Source organism: Nanorana parkeri, unplaced genomic scaffold, assembly GCF_000935625.1.
Source record: "Nanorana parkeri isolate BGI_ZX_2015 unplaced genomic scaffold, ASM93562v1 scaffold1361, whole genome shotgun sequence".
In the NCBI taxonomy this organism is placed as follows: domain Eukaryota; kingdom Metazoa; phylum Chordata; class Amphibia; order Anura; family Dicroglossidae; genus Nanorana; species Nanorana parkeri.
Genome location: NW_017307629.1, coordinates 151557 through 178285, shown reverse-complemented (window position 1 = coordinate 178285; position 26729 = coordinate 151557). Strand labels below are relative to the sequence as shown.

Sequence of the window (26729 nt, the reverse complement as noted above, 5' to 3'; positions counted from 1 at the left end):
ATATATATGTGTTCGGGAGGTGAGCGAACACATACCAGGTTCGCTCACCTCTCGATCCTGTCACGGCTCTCTGCCGTATATATATTTTTAACCATAGATGCCCTTTAAATGAGCTTAATGTGCAGTTGAAACTCATATATGTGTATACGTGTCAAATGTTTTATAATTCCATTCAGTCAGTTTCATTGTTCACACATCTGCTTCTGTTTAGCCAGAACAGTGATACCGCTACTTGTTTCTTTTGTTACCTTCCTGCTTGTTGGACAATTAATAAAACATCACCTAATTTTTAATGTTTAGTGAGCAGACATCTATGGGTTTTATCTGTGTATTTGGCCATTACACTGGAGTTTAGCTTTAACCTTTTTAGTATCTGTGTTTTGTATGTTTTTCACATGGACAGCACAGTGGGCTAGTGGCTAGTGCCTCTGCCTTGTAGCACTGGGGTCCCTGGTTCATATCCCAGCCAGGAGTTTGCTTGTTCTCCCTGTGCTTGTGTGGGTTTCCTCCCACACTCCGAAGACATGCTAGAAGGTTAATTGGCTCCTGTTTGGCCCTGTGTGTATGCGTGTACAATAGGGATGTTTAGATAGTAAGCTCCTTGAGGATAGGGACTGATGTGAATGTGCAGTATGTAAAGCGCTGTGTAAATTGTTGGCGCTATATAAATACTTGTAATTAAAAAAAACATGCTGATAACTGGTTTTCTAGAAAATTAATAAAGCCAACTTTTCTTTTCCTTTTAGGTCCGACAGAATAGTCCTTCTCCTACTGCGTTAGCGTTTGCGGACCATCTTCTAACACCCACAAAACAATTATCATATAAACTAATTCAAGTAAGTATTATATAATGTGGTGTTTTAAACATTTTTTTCATTGGTTGCAGAACAACTGTAGCATCAAACACTTCTGTCAATGATAAAACGATTGGAAACTGCATTTTTTTTTTTTCTATAATTCTTATTTTGAAGTAAATGTTTTGTGTTTTCTTTTAGACGGATCTTACAATGATGAAACTTGCTGCATTAGAAAGTAATAAAAATCAGGATCTGGAGAAAAAAGAAGGCAGAATAGATGATTTGCTCAGGGTAAGGAAAACACCCTAAAATATTTTTGATTAAGCGTGCATCCTCAAGATGAATACAACTTACAAATAATAAATACGGTGGTGTCATCGTCCCAACCCAAGGGGGTTGAGTGGGCAGTGAAAGAACCAGAGACTGATGATGTCCATTCCTCTGCTCACTATGTTCTCTTCCACGTCAACTCATTTGCTCCTATGCTTGCCCTTCCTCTCCCGGTCTGAACTCTGCATATGGGATTGCAAGAGGCAACGGTGGCTTTTGCAAATTCAGGGTTTTTTTTCAAATTCAGAGCAGGAAATAAGGCTTCGTTCACACTAGTTGTTAACGTGTGTTTTGGGATTCTTGTGGCAGGAATCCCAAAAATGCCATTTAGAAAGGCTGCTGTTGCCCATTCCAGTTAATGATCGGGTGACAGCGGCCGCATTTGAAAGCAGTGCTCCAACATGATTACATGAGGTTAGGAATAGATCGCTATCCCTAGAGATCCCGCATCTGTCTAGCACCTAGGGATCGTGATCTATTCCTAATTTCGATCATTAACTTGAATGGGTAACAGCGGTCGCTTCTAAGCGGCATATTTGAGATTCCTGCTGCAGGAATTTGTAGGTTCCTGCAGCAGGAATCCCAAAATGCACATTCACAACTAGTGTGAATGAAGCTTTAGAGTAGATGGTAGTATTTAAGTACTTGTTCATGGTGTAAGCAATAGATACATGGAAGAGGAGCATATTAAGTACTCTTTAGGATCTTTAGGATCTAGTGGAAAAGGTTGGCATCCACAGAATATAGATCCACTTATAAGCAGTCATGAGCACATGTCTAAGGCCCCATTCACTTGTGAACTTGTGACGGGATTCTTGTGGCAGAAATGCTAGGTGTCCCTGTTGCGAAGTGAGTGTTGTACCGGTTTAAGTAAGTGACAGCAGCTAGATCTGTTATCGGCAGTCGGTGTATAATCGTATATGAAACTATTACATGCGGTTTGGGATAGAAGACTGTCCCTGAGTGCAGGATAGATGCATCCAGCAGTTTACTGTATCTACGGTTTTATCGACCTCTTCTTTGACTTAACCACTTGAAGTCCGCGGTGTTAAACCCCCTTCCTGTCCAGGCCATTTTTCAGTATTCAGCGCTGCGGTACTTTGACATTTATTCCGTCATGCCAATAGCAAAGGCACACTGACAGGTCCTCTTTATGGAGACATTAGGGGTCTCTAAGACCCCTAATGTCACCTGGGGACCCCCAAAGAAGCGGATAAAGCAGAGATCTGCTTCATCAGCTTCTTCTCTCTGGCTATAGCAGCCAGATGACTGACAGGTGAATGCGGAAGTGATGTATTACACATTACCTCCGCATTTACAGTACGGAGGGAGATCAGCATCTTACCTCCTGACGCCCTCCGGAGAGTATAGGGAGACTTCAGCAAAGCTCTCTGAGAAATGTATGCAAATGGGAGAGGGTTATTTCAGAAATAAATTGTTTGACCTTTTCAGTATTTTTTCATTGCCCTCATTAGCACTATTGTCTAACAAAAGTGTAGTTATTTCTACAAGCACTTTGTACCAATGCCTTGTCATCCCTGTGCTTGTATCAGCACTTGTGCATTGTCAGGGTGTGTAATGCTTCACAGTGGAGACCTTGTAATGTCCTTGACTTGTTTCAGCCATATTGTGATTACAGAACTTCTCTCATGGAGCTTTCATGCTGTATTGCTGCTAGCGGCTGACTGGGCTTCTATACAACTAATACAAGAGGAGCACTATAAATATCTTGCACTGCATCCTTCTATAAATAAGTCTTCTGCCGATAAATAGGAGAGGATTGACAGTAAATGGTAGTAATACGGTTGTAGAAAGTGTCTTCAGGAGCGGGAGAAGGTAATTTTGTTGGGACCTGCCGGTAGCACAATTATCTTGTGCTGATGAATAGTGATGTGAGCTGCCACACACAAAGGAACCAGGCATTCAAGGCAAATCCCTTTTACCCTCATTGAATTGAGGCGCATTTCAGTTTCCTGCTTCGCCTTCAGCAGATGGTTTATTATTCAAAGCAGCAACACTGCACACACTTTTTGTTTTTAATTATCAACTTTCATTTAACAATTCTTCTGGTTTTCTAGCAGAACAATGACCCTCTAATTAGCTGCATCTATACACTATAAAGGGCTTAAAGCTAAACGCAAGGCAGATATAACACACCGGTTAAGGAGCTTTGTCAATAATACTGTACATCCTTAAAAGTGTACTTTTAAATGCAAGCAGTGTAAGTACATGACTTTGGCTTGGAATCGGCTTCTTGGTTTCCCGTGTACAACCGAGAAGCATCACACGGAGCAGATCAGTTGTGCAACAGTACAAGAAACATGATGATAGGAGGAGTGAGCAAAGTGACGAGAGATGAGCATATCAGTGTGTGCTGCTTCTCTTTCAACTGTCCATTCTTTGAATGGACAGTTCAAAGAATCTCGCTCTCTGTGTCTCGCTCTCTGTGTCTCGCTCTCTGTGTGTCTCGCTCTCTGTGTCTCGCTCTCTGTGTCTCGCTCTCTGTGTCTCGCTCTCTGTGTCTCGCTCTCTTTCTCTCTTATATATATCAATCAAAAAGCTTTTCTGATTGTCTTTTTATGACCATGTTTTTTCTCTGTTTCACTCGCAGACGAACTGTGACCTTAGGCGACAAATAGACGAACAGCAGAAAATCCTTGAAAAATACAAAGAAAGATTAAATAAATGTATTTCAATGAGCAAGAAACTTCTCATTGAAAAGGTGAGTGATGGGTCACAACCGGTCTTCCAGGCTTTCCTTTAAGGAAAATTGCATTAATCCATATCACCCATTCAGCATTTATCTTTTAGTTCTCTAAAACAAAATTCCAGGAATATAGAAAACAAAAACACTCCGATCCAATTATGTATTTGTTAAAATTCATGGCATGTTCTTTCCAAGTTGGGTAGTAAAAGTAACAAAATCTGTCTTTATGTTAGCATTCAGTATTATCATGCATAGCAGCACTGAATCTGGAAGCGGGAGGATCGACGCTGAGCCAGTTGAGGTCCTTTTGCCTTGCATAGTGCTGGCAGCCTAAGGGCCTGGATTGACTGACTTTTGTTTGCTTCAGAACTGCTTCTTTGCCCATACAGGTCAATGAGAATACAAAAGCATGAGTTAGCCTACTAGGAGGTCAACTGCAAGTCAAATGCACCTATAAATAATCTGAATGATGAATCTCTGAAACCTCTGTAAACTGAATCTTCAAATGCAAGCAGAATGCACACATCTGTAGCAGTGATTTGTTGCAGCTGCAGAATCACTTTCCTTAGCATTTTTGTTTCCTAGGAAATAAATAAGTGCAGTCATCTGAGATCTGTGATGTAGAACTTCAGATCTGTAAGCTTTAGTGGCTACTTATGTTATCCAGTGCACCTGTTGATGACCATGGCACACCAGCAAGTTATAGCTGCCTAGATAAGCAATGTACTTAGTTCCCAGCTACAAAATGCCATATAAATGAAGCAGGGGGTTTGTAGGTGCTACAAAGATGCCACTCTGACGTGGCCCTAGGAATTTTTGTTGCCAAGGATCACAGAATTGCAGTTGATACAAAGGTCTGTGTCTCCGCAACTTGTAGTTAAGTCACTTGCTGCAGCTCCAAAATTTCCGGCTTCAGAAAGTAGCTGCATTGGATAACAGAAGTAGTCATGGGATCCAGCGCAGCTGCTGACGGCCATATCATACCGGTGATATGTAACTTTATACAGTTTTGTAGCCAGGTACAAATCACCAGAGAAAACAAGAGAGATGCATAGCTGCTACAAACATTTTGTACACTGGGAGTATACATAACAGGAGGAAAAAGTAGTTCTCTATTGTCCAGCACGCTGGAGGAATAGCAGCACCTATGAAGGTGTTTGCTTTGAATCGGTAAGGAAATCTAAAATGAACTTTATTCCAAGGACCTATTATTGTTCAGTGTGTTCTATTCTTTCCAGTCTTTATAAATCTTATAATGTACTCAACAAAGCAGCCATGCTGTACTGTCAGTGAAAGAAAACATGCAGTCAGAGTCTGCTCAACCTGTCAGCCCTAAGAACAGATAGCATATGTTGCCTGCTATTACCTGTACTAATGGTTTGACCTCCCCGCCTATGTTTCTTTGCAGTGAGTGAACCCTTATTAGATACTTTTATAAGACAAGGGATGGCATTTGGTCGGGCTTAATTCTAAATACAATGAAATCCTATTCCCTTGGCAAGTAATGACTTTTGCTCTTCTCCTTTGCTTCTGTATCAGCAGAGAGAGGACTTGAAGTATTGTGGAAAATACAGTAGAATGAAATTACCAGGTTAGACCTGGTCTATTTGATTCATATTTTTGGAGCCCAGTGACTTTTCTGTGCCATCAGTGGAAGAGGTCACTGTGATATAGGAGCCTCCAGCTGGCATGGAGGCTGATACAGAGACATTGAGGTTGCCCTGATATTGGGGTCTCTAGCTGGCATAACAGTTGATACAGAGGAGCTGGCATGGATGCTGATACAGAGGTGCTAAAGTTGCCCTGATATTGGGACTTCCAGCTGGCATGGAAGTTGATACAGAGACATTGAGGTCTCTGTAATATCTGAGACTATAGCTAGCATGGAGACTAAGTGGCCTCTAGCTGGCATAATGGGTGATACAGAGGTGCTGACATTACAGAGGGGCTGACATGGATGTCGATACAGACAGGCTAAAGTTGCTTTTGAAATTGGGACTTCCAGCTGGCATGGAGGCTGATACAGAGACATTGAGGTCTCTAATATCTGGGTCTATAGCTAGAATGGAGACTAAGGGGCCTCTAGCTGGCATAACAGGTGAAACAGAGGTGCTGACATTACAGAGGCGCTGGCATGGATGTTGATACAGAGGGCCTCCAGCTGGCATTTAGCCTGATATAGAGCCATAGAGGTCACAGTGATGTGGGGCCTCCAGCTTATTATGAGTCTGCAGTGGTTCTGATCAGAAACGTGTGCTTACTCCATTGTTGCTTCGGTTTGTTTCTCAGTAGTACTCTAAATCATAGGAGTTTTGTGTAATCAAACTTTTAGGATTTCACACTTTTGTGATTATTTCCCATGTGACCATCTAGGATGACTTTTTTTTTTTTTTCCTTTCTGTGTTTTCAGAGCACTCAGGAGAAATTGGCAAGCAGAGAGAAGAGTATGCAGGACAGATTACGGCTAGGACACTTCACCACCGTCCGGCACGGGGCCTCGTTTACAGAACAGTGGACAGATGGATTTGCTTTTCAGAATCTTGTCAAGTTAGTCTCCTGTTTTTGAATTTGCAGAATTGTTACTCAGTCGCCAAGTGATGTCATTGTGTTCTGCTGGCAGATCAGCCAAGGAAACTTTACGGGGCCTGTCTAGAGCTCTGCAGACAGACATAATCAACGTGGCATAAATAATACAAAAGTTAGAGAGCTTCAGGAAGCATTTTTTTCCATTATGGAAAAGTCATCATTTCTTTTGCAACGGTCATGCTCTGGTTATCTGGGTATTGTAAGAAAAAGAAAGTCCAAGCAATCATCTTGCTTACCACATTTGTTTTGCTACTTTCTTCTTTCAAATGCATTTTTGTTTACAATTTGTGTTCACTTGATTGTTCCTCCTTTTGGGACTATGGAATACTGTACTGTCCGATTCTAATATTACAGTGCAAAGATTGCCCAGGGAGCTTTGGGGCTTCTCCTGCTGTAGTGTGAGGAGAGGGTCTTAATGGCAAGGGAGGTAGAGCTGTTAATGAGAGGTCAGACATGACCCTATTGTGCCCGCTGCTCCTTCAGTACCCAGTCAGAAGGCTTGGGAAGCAAAGGTAAGGAAGCAGAACTACTTCTTGTTAAAATGCTAGTTGTCTGGCTTATATGTAGTTGCAGTGGTTTCGTTATTTTCTGAGGCACTGACCTGAAAACAAGTACGCAGCGGAGTTCTGATGTCTGACTTTGATAGGGCTGCAACAATTAATCGATTTATGAGACTACTTGGCAACTATTCTCACTATGGATGAGAGAGAGAGAGAGTTTTTTTTTTTTTTTTTTTTAATGCAACCAGTTGATCGAAAAAAAATCAGGCAACTAATTGATAATGAAAATAATCGTTAGCTGCAGCCCTAGACTTTGACATCTCCATGCCATTCATGTGTCCGTTGGCCAGACCTGTGACAGCCATGCAACTAGTAATCATAGGAGATGAGCAGTGACTTCTGTCAGATTTCTCCGGTTACAGGTTTCTTTCAGGATAGGCTGGTGCAGGAGATGTTTGGTCCCCCCTTCCTTTGCCTCCATGGGTATTCACCTTTTAATGATCAGAACTTGCATGTTTAGATGTACTGCCACGCTAAAAAATATATGAACACCTACATTATAAACGAGACCTCTTCCCCCTGTCGAATGGTGCCCACACGTCTGTTAGTGAAGTTTGTTAGATTGCTGCAATACACACAATGATTGACACTCCTGCAGCGGAATGAACAAACAATGCTTGAGGTCGTTGCCTGGAAACAGTGTCTTCTACATAGTTTTATATTAAAGTATTCTCAGCGTATCATTTATTCAACTATATGTTTCTGTCTGTGGCTGTTTTGCAGGCAGCAAGAATGGGTGAATCAGCAGAGAGAAGATATTGAACGACAAAGAAAACTACTGGCAAAGCGAAAACCTCCATCTACCAACAACGCTCAGACCCCGTCCTCCAACTCCGAACCAAAGCAGAGGAAAAACAAAGCTGTCAACGGGGCAGAGAATGATCCTTTTTTAAAACCTACTTTACCCCAATTGTAAGTTTCTTCCCCCTGTTATCTTTTTACATTAAACCAGGGGTTCTTAACTTTTTTTATGATGACATACTCTCCAGACTGTCAAAAAGGAACCAGTATAATGTCAAAATATGTCAATCACCTGGTTTTATTTTACATAAGGATAGCTAGGAACAGAACACTTTCAAGAAAATAAAGATATTCTCCTATTTATTTATTTAAAACTGCAAATCACAATCACGCAAACTAGCTCCAACTAGTGAAATCATAGCTGTTAGCCTCAAGGTGCAGTTGCTATTAGGGATGCACCGATACTAGTATCTGTATCGGTGCCAATCAGAGTATTTGGGCGAGTACTCGGCCAAATGCTCCCAATGCCTATCCCGATATTGGAACTTCTGGTATCAGGCTGCCGGCTACAAGTAATTCACGAATAATCTAAATATTTAACTTAACCGAAAACACAAATATTTATGGTAACTTAACATGTGGTGTCTGAGATTTCCATAAATATCCCTCATGGATGAACAATAAAATACCATGGTTTAATCTGCATTGGTTGAGAGATACAAAATGCCCTGAAGAGAAGGTTAAATAAACTTGACATTCAAAGGTTTCATTTAAAGGCCACCTCTTATCTAAATCCTATTCTAGACTTGTCAGGCTGCTTGCAGGGTGAGACGCATGCTGGCTTTTTGTTTCTGCGCAGTTGCAGTAGCTATTGTAAGACCAGATGATGATGGATTGAATATACAGTACAGCTTAGTATTTCTTAACATTTTTGCACAAGCAGTTAGTCATGTTTGTGAACAGCTGGCTCCAGCTCTGCTACCCTGAACTTCCTGTCCAGTACAAGATCACAAGGGACAGCACAGTCTCCAGCAGTTGTCCATCTACTTGCTTGAAGAAGGAGGACTGGGAAGCAGGGTGGCTCCATATGACAAGACACAGAGAGCGCCTCCATCGCATAAAAACTTTGTAATAAACAAATTTAAAAAATGGTATAAAGTTACTCACAAAGGACGAATAAAAACGGGCATAAAAGGGTCAGAACGAAAGGTGCATATCCACCGGCTGTTCATCTTCCCTGGTAGTGAATTGGTTTACGCGTTTGAGAGGTCACGCCTCCTTCCTCAGAACCAACAGTGGAACACTACCAATTGGGAGATTGGATTAATCTGCCCTTAGTAAAAATGGCCACTGTGAGAAGAATAGGGAGGAAAAGAAAAATAAGGTATACAAATAATAAAAAGTCAGCAATTTATCTATAAATATCTGTTTGTAGATTGCCATTGCTAAACATTTCTAAAGGTGTCTTGGTTGCTATTTTAAAGATAAGGATAATGCTTAGGGTAACGGGAGGACGCTAGTTTGTGTCCTCCCGTTACCCTGAGGAGAACTATGGGGAAAAGCCCTGACCACATAGTTCTCCTTTTAATGGTTTCACTGTAATGTGCCATGTACAAATAACCTACAAATACAAGATACAGGCGTGTGAAACTTTGTATGTTCTTATTGGTGAGAGCAGAAACATGTGAGAAACAAAGACATTTTAGATTAGGTGTGTTTTTAAATTTTGAGCATATCCACCAATGTTTTCTTAGAGAATATGTCCAGTGCTTTATTTCACAGGCTATAATGCTTTTTACAATATAAACTACACAGCATGGACCTCGCACAGCTTTCAGCAATCTTTAAATCATGGTTGGCAACTCCGGCCCTCCAGCTGTGCTTTAACTACAAATCCCAACATGGCCTCTCCCTTTTGGGAGTCTTTCAAACCTCTTTCTGTTTGCCCTCATTCACACGAGAAACAGCGGCCCGTACAGATTCGTGCTGCGTGCACGGCCGTATCGGACTGCTCCCGGGAAGGACAGGTGCTTGTACGCAGCAGCCTGTCCTTCTCTATTGGAGTACGCGGCTTTACGTCGCCCTATTTTCACCCGCCCTGCACGTCCATATGGATGCGGGTGTCCGTACTCGTACGCCGACAGGATGGATCCTGTCTGCATCCGAGCAGGGACACCCGCACGGGTGAGCGTAGGGCGGCGTACGGCCGCATACTCCCATAGAAAAGGACAGGCTTCTGCTTACAAATCACACGCAACACCTGTCCTTCCCGATACGGCCGTGCACGGAGCTGTATGGGCCGCGCGTTTCTCGTGTGAATGAGGGCTAACTGTCAGTCTTGCAATGCCTCATGGGACTTATAGTTCCACAACTAGAAGGCCGCAGTTGCCCACCCCTGCTTTATAGGGTTAGTTCACGTTTTCCCCAAAAATCTGAAAAGGTAACCTAACTCAAAGCTGATGACCATAGGTTTATTTTTTTTTATTTTAAAGTGAAACCCTTTGAAACCTCTTTCAGCTTCCCTTGAGATGTCAAGGAAGTCATGTTATACTCTTCATAGACCTTTATTTTGCAGATATACTTTAACAATATCCTAGGTCATCTTTGAAGTATGCGTGGAATGGACAGGTTTCCTGTGCGTTCATCACAGTATAGTCTGCCTTGTTTTCTTACTGTTCTTTTTGCTTGCTCAGGTTAACGTTAGCCGAATACCACGAGCAGGAAGAGATTTTTAAACTCCGACTTGGGCATTTGAAAAAGGTATGTGTGTCAGTAGGAATTTTCCATGTTCTCTAGCTGCAGATTTCATTTTCGGCTCCCCTTTTCTTTTCTTTTTTGCTCTTTCATTAAAAAACATCACCCTCTCTTGGTAGTGGCGTTGCTTCTGCTCTTCTAGGGAATTTGCTGCATTCATTGAGTAAACAAACACTGTAAATGGTATTCAGGTTGTGTTTCAGCCACTTTCCACTGCAGAATGGGGAACAATGGCTGCTGATTTAGCTTCCTGCTGCTGTCTGTAGCACATTGTCATCTGTGCTTCACTCCTATACATTTCAGTCAATGGCAGAATTGATTTGGGTACCTGAGGAAGCTGCGCTCCTTGTAGACAACAATAGAGCTGGTTAACTAATCTTTTGGGGAAATAAATGCTCCTTGCCAAGCTCGGCTTTCCGTTCTAAATAGTGCACACTGAAAATCAGGACAGTTTTCAAGCCTTGAACTGTCTAATGGATTCCCTGAACTCGGCTGGATTACTCTGACAGCCTAATTTTTAACCCTGTGAATGCCAGATTGCACCGGAAACAATAATGTGACTTCTGTTAGGCCTTTTGCTCAGTGTTGGCATTGTATGAAAATAGTTGCTCGAAGAATTAGTTTATTATGGAGTTTAATAAAATAGCAAAGAACAAGTCTTTAAATTTGTGAAAGTCGCACTAAAAATTACATTAATGTGAGGTAAACCGTAAAATTATTTGAAGTCTGCGCACATTGAAAATACAATATGTATCCCTTTTTATAGTGCATAAAGTAAATCTGTATTCATTGCATAACCAGGGTTGTAAGATTTATAGCATAGGATATAGACTGATCAGCCATAACATTATGACCACCTGCCTAATATTGAGTAGGTCCCCTTTTGCCGCCAAGACAGCCCTGACCCATCAAGGCATGGACTCCACTAGGCCTCTGAAGGTATTCTGTGGTATCTGGCACCAAGCCATCAGTAGCAGATCCTTTAAGTCCTGTACTTTAGAAGGTGGGGCCTCCATGTATTGGACTTTTTTCCCAGTACATCCCACAGATGCTCTATTGGATTGAGATCTGGGGAAATTGGAGGCCACACCTTGAACTCCTGACCACTGCAGGCAAGGAATATCCCACAAGAGCTGCAGTTTCGGAATTGCACTGACCAAATCATCTAGCTATCATTTTGGCATGCTCAAATCCTTACTGTATCCTTATGCTTGTCCATTTTTTTTCTCTGCTTCCAGCACATCAACTTTAGGGACAAAATGTTCACTTATATCGCACCCACCTCCAAGTGCCAATGTAATGAGATAATCAATGTTATTCACTTCACCTGTCAGTGGTCATAATGTTATGGCTGATCAGTGTATAATACTGTACATCTGTAATGGTGCTTGCCCTTGCTCTAAAGGTGCCCATACACCTTACAACCATCGCAAGACATTTGTCTTGCGATGGTTGTAAGCTAATTAAAAGCTTGTACGATCTACCCATCTTGGACAGGCAGATTGTACTTGTGATCATCGGAAGCCCGCCTCGCTCAGGTGAGGGCTTCTGATGACCGCAATGCTGAACAGGCAGTGTGCGCGTGCGCACACCGGCCCGTTCAGCAGTTGTCGAACGAGCACACCACTAACCCGCCGACAATCGTACGATTCTCGGCGGGTTTTCTAGCGTGCTCCTTCGACAAAAGACGTGCGACCGTACAGTAGAAACGGTCGCACGCCTTCCATGCACCTGCCGATTATCGTACGATCGCGGGATTTCCAGCGATTATCGTACAATAATCGCAAGGTGTATGGGCATCTTTAATGTACACCTCCTCTCTGATTTGCTGTTTAGGCCAACAAAAATGCTTTTTAAACCAGGGCCTCCACAACTATATGCCTCAGTTTTGTTTCTGTCTCCAGTGATAGATCTATCTATACGAATCATTATAACACTTTACTGCCTATGCAGGAGGAAGCAGAGATCCAGGCAGAACTGGAACGTTTAGAAAGGGTTCGAAATCTGCACATACGAGAACTGAAAAGAATTAACAATGAAGACAACTCACAGTAAGGACAAATCATTAGTTTTGTATATTTGCCTCTCCTCGTAATTATGCATTTGTCATGTAGTATGAACAGCACAAGTTTTGGATTGGGCTGTAGCTGGACTCTCAGAATTTGCCACGATAATGACGGAACTCCCTGATCACAAAAAACCCCAATTGCCTTGATGAGCTTGCAGACCTAAAACTGTTTCCACATTTGAATGATTTTGGCTGGATTGTTTGACATTGGTTTTGTTTAATGAACATTGATATACAACCATACCCTAGTCATTCTTGAGGTTGTTGGAGGTCGGTTTTAAAGGAGAATTATGGGGCGAGTGAAATACTCATCCCCATAGTTAGAGCCGACGTGTGGCACTGGAGCTGTCACGTTGGCTCTATAGATCGAGAACTGAGTGATCACATATCGCTGATCGCTCAGTTCCCGATCTTCTCCCTGCAGAGAACAGTCAGTCCCCTCCTCTCCGTTCCTCTAGCGCTGATTGGAGGAATGGATGGGTGAGGGGCCAATCAGCATCGAGCCGGTCAAACAGCATGGATTTGGCTTCCCAGTATCAGTATCAGTGAGCACCGAAATATAAATATCAGTACTCCTACTCGATACCGAAAAAAACGGTATCCGTGCATCCCAACTTGAAATGCATTGACTGTTTTTTATATTGTCTTGATGTACCTACACCACTATTAATAGCATGTGTACTTTTAATTGCTGTGTCCCCATTGTGGATGGTCACTCTCTCTAACGGTTTTGATCAGCAGTATCACTGATGACTGTGAGGGTGACTACCAAATTTTGTGCCAGGACCACTGTCTAGGAGGGGATTTTTTCACACCAGAAAGATATCCTCTCCCCTCCAGTCAAGTCTTCAGGAAATAAAGTGAAGGGAAATTTCTCTAATGAGACACAGTTGGCAAAAAAACTGACAGCAGTTATAATCCTCCCCTACTCTAATCCAAATGATAAAAAGAAAGTTTGGGCTTTTGGCCTCATTCACACGGGACTTAGTGATTATTAAAGCTTTCGTTTTTTTAATTTATTTTTATCACTGGGAGGCCTTCTTTATAACAGATCTTTGGGGGTTTTTTGTTTTTTTTTAAATTTCTAATTTCCTCGTTTTATAGTGGGTCCCTGCATCCTCTCTCCCCACCGCCCCCTGCACGGGTGCCACCAGCAGCTGCTGTGGAGGCACCCATGTGTGCCCGTTCACGGCTGTGCCTGCAATAGCCGTGTGTGTCAATAGACGCACACAGCCCTGCGACATGCCACGCTCCTCCTCCCTGTCCCACAGGTTGATTGACGGCAGAAGGAGCCTATGGCTTCTCTGCCCTCAATCTCCTCCCCCCACAACCAGGAAGTTTGGGATGGAGGATTGCTGTGGGGACCGGTGACAGGTAAGTGTGGGGGGGATGTGGCAGTCAGAAAGGTACTGGGCATTTTTTTCTTTAATGCATTAAGGTAAAAAATGCCCAGCCTTTAAAGTGACATTAAACCCTCAGATTCTTTAACATAAAACAATACTGTAATGTGCGCCTTACTTAATCCATGGTAGTTTCCCTTCTCTTTGCTGCTCTTCCTTTTAAATCCGTATCTCTTCTCATGCTGGGCAGAACTTCTGTTTTACAGCAGACTGCCTTGTCTCTGGAATGGATACATGGTGTCCTGTGTGTAGGTTCACAACTTGAGCCAGCACTACAGGAAGAGGCACTCAGCTGCAAAGGCAAGTTCTCCCCAAGCATGAGAAGAGATACAGATTTAAAAGGAAGAGCCGCAAAGAGAAGGGAAACTACCATGGATTACAGTAAAGCGCACATTGCAGTACTGGTTTATGTTAAAAAATCTGAGGGTTTAATGTCACTTTAATACTACTTTACGGACGCGGCTGGGGATTCCACGGACAGATTGTGTCTAGGGACAATGCTTTATCCTGATCGTTCCATGTAGATTTACATGCAGACTGCACCTGACAGAAGCGGCCGCTGTCAGCCTGTCATTTTCTTGAACTGGCACAGTGGCCACATCTGTACAGACATACCTGGGATTCCTGCTGCAGGATTCCATAGGTTCTTGCCACAGAAATCCCCAGCCACACATAATAGCCCAGTGTGACTGTACCCTAAGTAAGAATTCCGGGATTTTTTAAAATAGGGGTAGCCACACTGCAAGGGTTAATTTTAAGAAATCTTGGACTGTAGAGGGTGTTTGGACACGCAAGACAATACAGCTTCTGAAAGATACATTTCTTACAGGAACTTTCCACTGCTGTGGTTAAGATCATGTTGTCATGCTTATTAATGGCTGTGCAGGACAGAGAGTGCAGTCTGATACTGATGCCAACCTGACCTGTAGGAAAAACTTTACTGATTGAATGAAATAACCAGCATAGCGGATAACTGCTTTTAGGAAAACACAAAAAGAATAAATACACCCGACAGAGATCTAACTTTTCCCTGCTGTGCTACAAAAATTTGGAATCGCCCAGGATAGATAGTAGGAGGAAATCTGCCCAGTGGACACAAGGACAGTTCTGTCCATTCCCTATCCATCCATTCCCTACTGCATCCAAAACACAAACATTTTTAGTTGCACTTTAACTTAAAGTGGTCGATATGTAGAAAAGTGAACAAGAAAATATGGAAACAATGGAAGCATTTGTCTCTGACAAAATTCATACTACTGGGTTTATTTTCCCAGTGATTGAACCGGACTGATGGCTGTGGTTAACTATTCTATTCTACTCCAGATATGTTTGACAGAATAGTATGCAGCAAATCCTGACTGGTGCGGTCAGTTGAGAAGCCATCTTGCTCTCCGCTTTCCTGTGAGAGGAATTCTAATAATAGTTCACTCTGTAAATGAAGGAAATGGTCACTTTCGGCACCTTTTATACACAAGGCATTGCATGTTTATATTTAACTTGTATTTCTCTTTATTTTCAGATTTAAAGATCACCCTACGTTGAACGATAGATATTTATTACTTCATCTACTTGGTCGAGGTGGTTTTAGTGAAGTGTACAAGGTAACACTAATTTACCTTATTCTTTGCACCTAATGCTTACTAAATTGCTTTCTAGTTTGAAACAAATGCAAGGCGTAAGATTTCTTGCTACATGTTTTCATGTCTGAGGTTAGGTTCACACCAGATGCAGTGCGTTCCGGCCCGATTCTGGCCAGAAGCCAGAACACACTGCATCGCCCTCCGGCCGCAATGCGATCGGCCGCACGGGATCGCCAGTCACATTGTGCCTGTGGTGCGGTGCGATCAACATGTTTGCAGCACTATTTTGATCGCAGCGGACCAGACCGCAGGCACAATGCATTGCGGCCAGAGGGCGTGGCTACGGTGCCATCCACTGCAATGGCCCGACCACGCCCCCTTCTGCCCCGCAAAAAAGTGAGCCAGCCGCAATGCGATGCAGTGCGTTCTGGCCAGAATCAGGCCGGAACGCACTGCAGCTGGTGTGAACCTAGCCTAAGTGCTTCAAGTGTATATCCACTTTTGCAGAAAATTTGAGAAAACCCCTCCTATATGTTTGTTTCTATTGACACAGCATACCTAAAAATACTTTTTAAATAATATTTCTTACCTTTATAGATGTCTCTGTGTAGCATGCCTTTGGCCTTTCTCTGTACAGGAAACTGTCAGGAAACTCTGGCTTTCCCTATAGATAGACCAGGGACAGGCTGAGCTTCCTCTCATTAATATACAATGCTTCTAGACTTTATATCAGACCGTGTTCAAAACTAGTTTACAACTCAATATGAGATATGCCAGCACAGTACAGACTGGGTTAATTTGAGAAAATGGAGTTACCTTTTAAGCGAATGGTGATTAGTACCTTCTGCAGCTACCAGTGTGCGATCTGTACACAGCACAGCAGCCCTGTGCTCAGTATTTCAAACTTCAGTCGCAAATGGCGAGCACTCATTGGCCAGCACAGTCTCCTGACCACGCTGACCAATGAGAAGCGCTTTCACCTGGGAAGGGAAAATCGCCCTTTACATTTTTGACCACGTGTATACTTTAAGAAAGAAAGGTAAATTCTAGAGATGCAAACGTTTTTTGGTATTGAGTACAAGTACCGATGTTTTGCTTTCGGTACTCGCTGATACCGGTGCTTCCGCTGGCATGGAGCCAGCTTCCCGGGCAGTTAGGAAGCCGGGCGGCGGGTAATGACATGCCACCCAGCTTCCTGATTTGGCCAGCTCGAATTTGATTGGCCAGGAAACTGACTTCCCAGCCATTCAGCACCGAGGCGGCTGTTCGGCCTCCTCGATGCTGATTAGCCGGGAAGCCGGCCTCCCAGCCAATCAGTAAGTAGCCAGGAAGCCGGCTCATCAGGAAACCGGGAGGCTGGTCATTACTCTCCAACCGGCTTCCTAATTGCCCGGGAAGCCGGCTCCATATTCCCCTACGGCACTTTCTGTCAGAGGAAGGTTAGTGGTCTGGTAGGTGTGCCTGGATGAAAAGGCTGGCTGAATTACAGATCATGTGATCGGTAACGCATTTAGCATATAGGTAAGTATTTAGCTGTTTGCTCTGTGTTTAACTTTACGTATAGGTCCATGCCCTTTGTATTGTCACCATACACTGTGCTGCAGAAATGGTAACTGCTAGTTAATGAACCCACCTTATGAGCCAATAGAGTTAATATATTGTGGAATAGCAGACACATTGAGCACATCACTTTCAGTCTAGCCTCCTTCCGCAGAGTATTGATATGTATGCTTTTTGAAAATAACTTTGCATTCTGACTGTGCCATTATATGTTTATTTTAGGCTTTTGATCTTTACGAACAAAGATATGCTGCTGTGAAAATTCACCAACTTAACAAGAGCTGGAGAGACGAGAAGAAAGAAAATTACCACAAGTAAATAGTTTTTTGTGCTCTTTCATAATAGAACCTGTCTCGTCACCCTGCAGCCTTATTAACCTGCCCATTTGTTTGTTTGTAGGCATGCCTGCAGAGAGTATAGAATACACAAAGAACTTGATCACCCCCGAATAGTGAAACTTTATGATTACTTTTCCTTGGATACAGACACGTAAGTAGGATTTAGTTTGTCCCTATGTTTAGAGCAGACCAGTGGTGATAAAACCCACTTTAAGGTGCCACTGCAGTCTTCCCCTTTTTACAGTCCAACCCCCACAGAGCATCCCTAAGGCCTGGTTCACACCTGTACGTTTTGTAGCGCTTTCAATGCTCTACGAACGCTCAAACAGAAAAATCCAATTGTTTTCTATGGGTAAGGTTCACACCTTGCCGTATTTCAGCCCGTCTGAACGCGCTACAAAACGGCCTACGCCTGAAAAGGTACATGAGCTTCTTTGCGGCGTTTTGTCGCGTGTTTCCATTGGGATACAGCCAAGTAGCCCTCGGAAACGCGCGTTTGCCGCACGTTTTTTTAACCGCGAATCGCGGGACAAACGCGCATATTCAATACGCCTAGGTGTGAACAGAGCCTAAAGCCTACTGAAATGCAAGTGCAGTTTTCCAAGGACACGCTAGAGGGCAGTCTTGTAGAATATGCTGTATATATTGGCATCCTATGTGTCTTATTGGGTGGTGTGGTTTTTTCAAAGGAAATGAATTGTGGTTTTGTACATACAGCGGGGAATTTATCAAAACTAGAGGAGACCGAATCTGGAGCAGTTGCCCACGGCAACCAATCAGCTTATCTCTTCAGTTTTTTCAGTTAAAGGAGAACTATGAGGTGAGTGATCTCCCCTCATACTCATAGTTAGAGCCGACCTTTGACAAAGAAGCTGTCACAGGTCGGCTCTATTGATCGGGAAGTGAGCAGAAACATGTACCAATCCGCTCACTTCCCAATCGTCTCCCTGTAGTGAGCGGTGACGGTCACTGCTCTCCGCAGGGATTCTTCCCCACCCCACTCCGATCCTCCAGCGCTGAGTGGAGGAATGAACGGGGTGGAGGTGGGCACAGCTGGCTCTGCCTCTAGATAGGCAGAGCCAGCTGTCACTCATGCAGCTGGGTGGATCTCGACAGCATTGTCGGGATCTGTCCCGGCTGTGGCGCTCTCAGTATATCGCGGGCAATAGCTCCCTATATACTGAGCTTTGAGTCTAAAGAAAACTATGGGGAAAACCACCTACCTCATAGTTCTCTTTAAAGGTTTGAAAATGAAAGAGAGATGCTGATTGGTTGCCGTGCATAACTGCTCCACATTTTGTCTGCTCCAGTTTTGATAAATTCCCCCCACAGTATTTTCTTTTTATTATGGTCATGACTAAGATGTGTATACAGGTTTTTATAAAATATTCACAGTATGTGTGCATTTGTGAGTGTTTTAGTCAGGTAAATGTAAACAATTGCATAAGAGTTTCTTTCTCGCCCATTAAAGTGCGCAGGAAGTTTTGTTCAAATCAGTGTTTATTCAAAATACGACAGTAACAGAAGAACCAGGAACACCTCCGTATCACATAATCATATACTGTATACACAGGCCAATACATGACGATACATGCAGCAGGACTCGTGTTGTGTATAGAAGAAAAACAATATCAGCTAAAAGCAGAGGCGTATACGGTATCCCATTTTCAAGGTATATAAAATCTATAACAAGAGAGAACAGTAAGTAAGAAATAAATCAGAAGAAGAGTACAAGAATATGCAGGAAATCATTGAGAATAGATAAGTGTATGCAGGAAGTTTTAATCCTTCGGTTCATACTGCTACCTGCAGGAGGATTGGACACTGGAACACGGGAAAACAAAAAACTGTAGGCCAGTCCAGGGTAATTAGCCCTCCCACTACCAGTATGTCTCAGTTTTTTGCTATTGTCCTAGGATGGATGTCTTCAGCTCTGCTGTTTTCAGGACTACTTTCTGCACTGCTGCTGGAGGTTTCACCTGTTTTTTTAGCTGTCCGGTGTGGTTGTCCTCATCCTGGCTTTTGAACCATACCGCATCCGCCGGACTGGACATTGCAGGGCTAACCTGCAAGTGATATTTGTGTATTGGGATCCGTGTGGGGTTCTTTCTAGACTCGCTTCTGGTTAAGTTAGCTGCAGAGCACTTTCCAGGTCCACAGCCGCTGGCCAAAGTGAATGGACCAAGAACAGTGAACTCCCTCTCTTTTATTGGTCGCTGGGCAGTATTGTTTCCTATTTTCTGCTGGCTTTGCTGTAGAAGAGGTTAACACTCTTGGGCCAAGCACTGGCATTATACGCTGGGCGGATTGGGAAGCGCACTCTTTCCTGCCATACTGCATTGGGGAAGAATCCCCCCGGTGCTGATCCTGCTGTAATGAGCCATATAGAACTTCAATCTTTGACCTGTTCCTGCTACCCATATACAGTGACTTCGGTCCCCTCCAGCCATCTAAAACTCACTGACCCTCACCTGTTACCAGCTGTCTAAGTTTCGGAAGTATCAGAAGCCTTGTCTTTTTCCTTGTACCTGAATGTTGCCGAACCACACTGCGTCTGCAACATGTCAGAATCTAGACACGGGGTGGAGGACAGTCCCACTTTTTAATAATGGGACAGGGACTGCTTGCAGTATGCCAATTTATGGAGTCATGCTGTCCTCTGCTAAATAGTGTCTATCCCATCCTCTGTGACCTCTATGGCCCTGTTGGGTGTGGTTTGATCCCCTGCCTTCTCAGCTGTGGTTTTTACTATGGTCCTGCAAGATTTTATGACTCAAATTACACACTTATTTCTGACTGTGATCAAAGGCCACAAATGCTCTTCTGCATCCTCTACAGCAGTGGTCCCCAACCCCCGGGCAGCGGACCGGTCCCGGTCTGTGGATCAAATGGTACCGGGCCGCGGGGCCCCGCACTGCTGACGGGCTTCACAGTGAGGGGGCGGGTCCTGTGACTCACCTCCCCTCCCGGCCGCGTCCATAGTAACAGGCGGCGGGAGGGGAGGTGAGTAACAGGAGATGTGTGTGTCACAAGCCCCGCCCTCTGCAGTGAGTGCACACAACTCCCTGGCTGGGTAAGTCCGAGCACGTGAGGGGGGAGAGGAGGCAGCAGCAGCTGGGTACAGTAAACGTTGACCGGTCCGCGGCGATAAAAAGGTTGGGGAGCACTGCTCTACAGCACATTCTGACTTTCCCTCGGCATTAGCAGCCTCTGTGCTATCGTGCCTCTGTCTGATTCTGAGCCACACACATTCTTATTGAAAGAGCTTACCCCTGAGGGATCTCAGTCTTCTGCTGTTAGTTCCAAGTTAAAGAAAACCCTTTCAGCTATATGTGGTGTGCACCACCCTAAGGCTCCCTGAAGGCCGCGCCTACCTTCTATTTTTATATGCTTTTTTGGCTGTTCTTTCCTTGTCTTGTAACTTTTTGGTGTGGATTTTGTTCATAAGTCGTCTTTTCTAACTATGGATTCAGCCGTCTCATCTTAAAAAGGCAAATGCTGGTGGTTAATGGACCCAACTATTATGCAGATGGAAGCCCTTTCCAGAACACTGTTCTCACTAGTGCGGACCTTGACTTTACTTTGTCAAACCATGTTTGACTGAGTGAAATCCCTTAAAGGGGTTCCTGCCCCCCGCTACTTTTCACCCTCCGCTCATTAAATGCATAGAGCAGGTGGCTGTGGCACTAATTTCAATTTTGAGTCCTATTTGGACGTCTTCCATCTTATTGTTTTTTGCATGTGTCTCCTTTCGGCACTTTGGCTCAAGTGTTGGACTGTGGAACTGTCTTCTAAGAAGCATTTGATCTTCATGGCCTTTGAGGAGTAACGACTCTTCAGACCAGCTTTAAATGTTCTCATCAATGATGTTTCTGGTGGCATGGGTACTCCTCTTTCCCAGCAGAAGACTGCAGTCATAAGAAGCGTCCCCTTTACTCCTGAATCTTTACATTCAGGCCCAAAAGTTCTAGATTAAATCAGTCAGATATTCCATTCCCTCCCCTCACCAGGGAGACTTTCTGGCATCTGTGGACCCATATATCCAGTGCTTTTATGATCTGCTGCAGGGCCTCTGCACTGCACTGGGGTTCTGGCTTTCATGTTGGCCCTGTAGCGCCCTGGGATTAGGGCTGCAACTGATTATTTTCATAATCGATTAGTTGGCCAATTCTATTTTTTCGATTAATCAGATAAAAAAAAAATTAAAGGGAAAAAAATGCCATCCTTAATTTAAAATAAAATGCACAAATGCAGTATTGCAAACGCATTTGGGGTGCCATTGAAATTAACCAACGCACCTCCTGCAGCAGAATTTGTCAGGCCGAAACTGAAAATGACTTTTTTCCCACCTTTTCGTAATTTAATTTTTTAATAACTGTATTGTAAGCACATTGCGCTTGAATAGCTTCAGCCAGGGAATGATAGCTGCCGGTAGCAAGATTCCGCAGACGGCAGTTGAATGTAAATACAGCAGGTAGTGGGCTGGTGCAATATCAGCCTACTATTGGCCATTTCAAATTGTAATAGCCAATAGCAGGCTGGCTATTTACCCGCCTGCTGCTTGCTGTGCCCTCCTTCCAGCATGGAGGAAAGAGCTAGGGGATTCCACTAATCGATAATGAGACTAGTTGACTACTATTCTCATCAATTAATCGATTAGTTGGTTGCAGCCCTACATGGTATACTTGGACAGCCTCCTGTTGAGGGAACAGTCAACAATGCATCTCTGACCAGATTTGAAAGAGGTTCAGCTGGCTTTAATGGCATGGCTATTGAGGGATAGGTTTAAGACTTAATTTTCACAAGAGTTTCTCTGTGGAATGGATTGTTTCCTTCCTGCATTTGGGTCTTGAACAAGCCTTGGCTCCTCCCACTATCAACGATCAAGTCTCTGCACTGTCCATGGTTTGTTGTTTTTATTTCTTCAAAGACTGTTGGCTTCACCCTCTCTAACACATTGTGCAGGGGGTCTCTCACGTGGTTCCTCCAGTTTGTCCACCCATGACTCTGTTCTATATGAATTGGCTTCTCTTGGTGCTTTTGAAGCCACCATTTGGACCCATTTGAGATATTCCTCTACTTTCACCCACATAGTTGCTTTCCTTTATAGTTCTCACTTCTGCAAGGCAAGCCTCTAAGCTAGTAGCCTTATCTTGCAGAGAACCCCTTTGGTCTTGCATAGGGACACTATCTACAAAACATGCTAAATAATACTATGCAGCTTTGTGAATCAAGTATCAGTCATTACAATGACCCATCCCCTTATTATATGGCTTAGTCTGGGATTTCATTCAAACAGACTGAGCCCCAAAACAAATTATAGTTACTTTCAATGGTTTTTAGAGCCACTTGTTTTCATTCCTGTTTTAATTTGTGACATGTGCACCTTTTTAAAGTAGACCTGTTGTGAATGTGACCGCAAGATTGGTCTGTGGGTATGTGTTGGCTAGCAACCTAGATGTTAACTTGGTAAAGACATTATAAAAACAGTTAAATATAGCAGAAATGTACAAGGAATGTAAGAAAAAATAGTTAGGTATTACATGTTGTATTAATGTGCTTTGGTGTATACGTAATGTGTACACTTAGTTCTATTTCTGGACAGCATGTTAAACTACCTTTTATAAACACTGAAATAAGCATTAGTTTCCTTGGGTTTTTTCCAGGTTCTGTACGGTGCTGGAATACTGTGAAGGAAATGATCTCGACTTCTATCTGAAACAACACAAACTGATGTCTGAAAAAGAAGCCAGGTCTATCGTAATGCAAATAGTCAATGCACTACGTTATCTCAATGAGATCAAGCCTCCCATCATCCATTACGATCTAAAGCCAGGTAGGCAGAAAATTGCCTGTGCATTTAGACCTGCGTTGCCTATACCTTGTAAACCCACTCGCTGCCACAGACAGATGTACTACGTCTGCTACCCATCACTCCATAAACTTGCAAGATCTGCTCTGGTAACCCAATATTTTTATGTCTATGTAGAAAGGGAGTAAGCCACAGGCATATGTGACTGGTGCTGCTGGTCTTCCCCCAGCCCCCCCACCCTCAGAACCATGTGCCCACTTGAGTCGGTCTGTCTGTCACCATAGATATGGAACCACTGCCTGATCAGACTTTCATCTGGGCTGAGTGACTGGCATCGAAAATATATAGGTCAGACAACGTTCACTAGACCTTTTGGCTTTTTTTTCTTGGTCACAAAGCCTTTCATGCAAGTAAGAGAAAAGAGTTAACAGCTATTGAACAATGCTTGTTAATAGCTGTGACCAGTGCAACAAAATGCATCTTTCATGTGTTTTGATGCATTGCTATTGACTTCCATGGGCCTCCCAATGCAAGACAGCGCTTGAATAAAATGTACTTCTTGTACTCAGCATAATGAGCAGCGCAGAGATGGGAACAGGTGCTCTTTTTTATCTTATGGGGAATCTGGACACAGACTGTAAATCGGGCCGCCATTGTGTAAAACAAAAAACCACAACATGTGAAAAATTCCAGTTGGACAAATCAATATTTTGATATTCATAATGGCCTTGTATTGTAAATGAGCGCTTACATTGATCATATTTCTAGAAAACCATCATCTGTAGAGATTAGAATTCCAGTCAGTTGAAAAATCATTTCAGTTGTTCTCTCCCATTTCCACTAGTGGATTTTGCATGCAATTGTTATTCAGCTGATTCACGCTTGTGAAAGTGATCCCACATCTGTAAAGCTAAATCCAGTGTGAAATGTATTGTATCTTTATTGCCGATATTGTTAGTAATTCGATATCGGACAATAAACTAATAACACCGCCATCCTACTCATGAAAACATTCTCTCCCAGGAAATATTCTCCTTGTCGATGGTACGGCATGTGGTGAGATTAAAATCACAGACTTTGGTTTGTCTAAAATAATGGATGATGACAGCTATGGTGTGGATGGAATGGACTTGACCTCACAAGGGGCTGGAACCTACTGGTAAGTTTCTACTTGAAGTGCACCTGTCATTTTGCTGTGAACAATAAAGATCTGGAAGTTTAATATACTTAAGATCCTTGGTTCTCAACTGGTGGGTCGTGACCCAAAAGTGGGTCGCGACACCGTGCTCAGTGGGTCGCCGCGTGCCTTCCACTTTTTTAGGTGAGAGTCTCTTAGCCTCCTCCTTGTGCAGCACTGTCGGTTCTCACGCAGAGCAGCCATTTAGAATATACTGCCTGGCGTCGTGTGTCAGCTTGAGGTGGGCTGGAGCTAGGGCCACGAGGGAGCTCCATCCATTTGTGCATTGCTTACAGCTCCCTCACGTGCCCTGTAGAGGTGCCTGTACTGGAGTGACATCACATTCTGGCTCCCGGCACCTCTACAGGGCGCACATGGGAGTTGTACAAGCAATGCACGTATGGATGGAGCTCCGTCACAGCACAGCAGCCCAGCACTGGTCCCCTGGGTGAGGATCCACTCCAGTTCTCGTAATGGCACCCCAAGCACACCTCACACCCACAGTTCAATCTCCTGCAGCAGAACGCACGTTACCACAATGCCATGCGTTCCATTGCAGTGCGACTTGGGTCACCACTTAATGACCAAGGACAAATGTGGGTTACACAGGTTGAGAACCACTGCTTTAGATCCATATTCTTGTTCTGTAAAGTACTTAATATTGTTTGTTGTATATTGGTATTTATCTTTTTCTGAAATCTCACAGGTACCTTCCCCCAGAATGCTTTGTGGTGGGCAAAGAACCACCCAAGATTTCCAATAAAGTGGATGTGTGGTCTGTAGGAGTCATCTTTTTCCAGTGTCTTTATGGCAGAAAGGTAAGGGCTGTCAGCCAGGCATGTGTTTGTGAATATGTACTCGCTCACAGTAAAATGTCTAATGTCATCCCTTTGTTTTCCAGCCATTTGGACACAATCAGTCACAACAAGACATATTACAAGAAAATACCATACTGAAAGCTACAGATGTTCAGTTTCCTGTGAAGCCTGTTGTAAGCAATGAAGCCAAGGTAAAAAATATCAATTCAATTATAGTAAACGACTCATTTTTTCAGGTCATATGCACTTTCGAGTTTGTGTTTTTTTTAAGCTGTGAGGAACTTTAGTGGAGGATAGACCCTGTACTAGGTATCACTGCTAAGGCCTGCCTTAGTACTGTACACGTCTACCTTGTTTGGCTTTTACATTGTCAGCACTAGTAGGTTAGGTTATAGGGGTTTGGAGTGATGGATATGCTTGTTGGATGTACACAATGATACAACTTTCCTCTTTGGGTTTTGCTATTTGTCTCCCTCTAGGTTTTCTTTATTGCATATATACCTTTAAACCTCTCCACATCTTGTTTAAGTTTTGGATAGAGCCAGAATTGTATTTCTGTCTGTCCCCACTGGATTGGTTTACTCTTCTTATTGTCACCAGGACAGAAAGTGATGGGAATCCAAAGTGTTGAAGTTGTCACCAGAGATGAGGTTAAATCCTTCAATGGGAACATCCTTTCTGGTGGCAACTGTCCAAGAGACATTTCTTAACACTTTCTACTCTAACCAAAACTCTATGAAAAACTATTTTTAACTATACCTAAACTTTCTGTGCTGGCTATCTTCCCCCATTTTGCCTGTCTGTAGAGTTTTGTTTGCTTTATCTGAAGCACACTGCCACCGAAATCACAGTGTATACTAGAGAAGCTTATGTAAATATAGTTAGTGTCACTGGTTACTCTGTTTGCAGATTGATAATGCTGACATGCACATGGAATTTACTGAGAAATTTAATTCCATTAAATAAAATGCAGGTGAATAGTAGATGGGTACAAGGTTCTAGTCGGTCTTTTCCCATTCCTCTGGTCCGATGGTTATGTATTAGAATGCTGGCCATACACTGCTCAGATTTACGAAAGAACGTTTGTTCGACTTTCCATTAGTTGATGGGGTCAAATCGCAGTTTGATTTCAACCGCAGCGACAAAAAAAAAGGGGCAGGATGGAAAATTCTAACAGTGAAAGTGATTTTCATTCGAGAAACTCCATTCATTCCAAAATCAAATCTTAAAACCAAACGAAAATTTCGATCAACATTCCTTAAGTGTCTGTCATTATCGGGTGGGAAAGAAAGATCTTTCGTATGAACGTTTGTTCCCAAATCTACTAATGTTTGGCCAGCTTTAGTATAGGTTTGGGGAGGTGGACCTATTGGGGTCTGTGTCAAATTCAGCTGGAGCTTTCTAGATGACACAGAGTACATGCTGTTGAGTCTTTTATGGCTGATATCAAACAGAGATTCAGTAAAACAGAAATGTTATATTGATGCTCTTGGGGGGGGGG

At 43.3% G+C, this 26729-nt stretch overlaps 1 protein-coding gene across 2 annotated transcripts in view; it reads left to right on the top strand.

The window, feature by feature from the left end:
* Nucleotides 1-26729, top strand: part of TLK1 (tousled like kinase 1) — a 136908-nt gene that overhangs the window by 107976 nt on the left and 2203 nt on the right. For both annotated transcript variants that reach the window (XM_018569579.1, XM_018569578.1), the window contains exons 10-23: nucleotides 747-836; nucleotides 996-1088; nucleotides 3739-3849; nucleotides 6245-6381; nucleotides 7704-7892; nucleotides 10415-10481; nucleotides 12429-12526; nucleotides 15463-15544; nucleotides 17306-17397; nucleotides 17483-17572; nucleotides 23088-23257; nucleotides 24257-24392; nucleotides 25117-25228; nucleotides 25312-25419. In XM_018569579.1, the coding sequence (XP_018425081.1) occupies nucleotides 747-836; nucleotides 996-1088; nucleotides 3739-3849; nucleotides 6245-6381; nucleotides 7704-7892; nucleotides 10415-10481; nucleotides 12429-12526; nucleotides 15463-15544; nucleotides 17306-17397; nucleotides 17483-17572; nucleotides 23088-23257; nucleotides 24257-24392; nucleotides 25117-25228; nucleotides 25312-25419 (1575 nt within the window). The remainder of the gene's footprint in view (nucleotides 1-746; nucleotides 837-995; nucleotides 1089-3738; nucleotides 3850-6244; nucleotides 6382-7703; nucleotides 7893-10414; nucleotides 10482-12428; nucleotides 12527-15462; nucleotides 15545-17305; nucleotides 17398-17482; nucleotides 17573-23087; nucleotides 23258-24256; nucleotides 24393-25116; nucleotides 25229-25311; nucleotides 25420-26729) is intronic.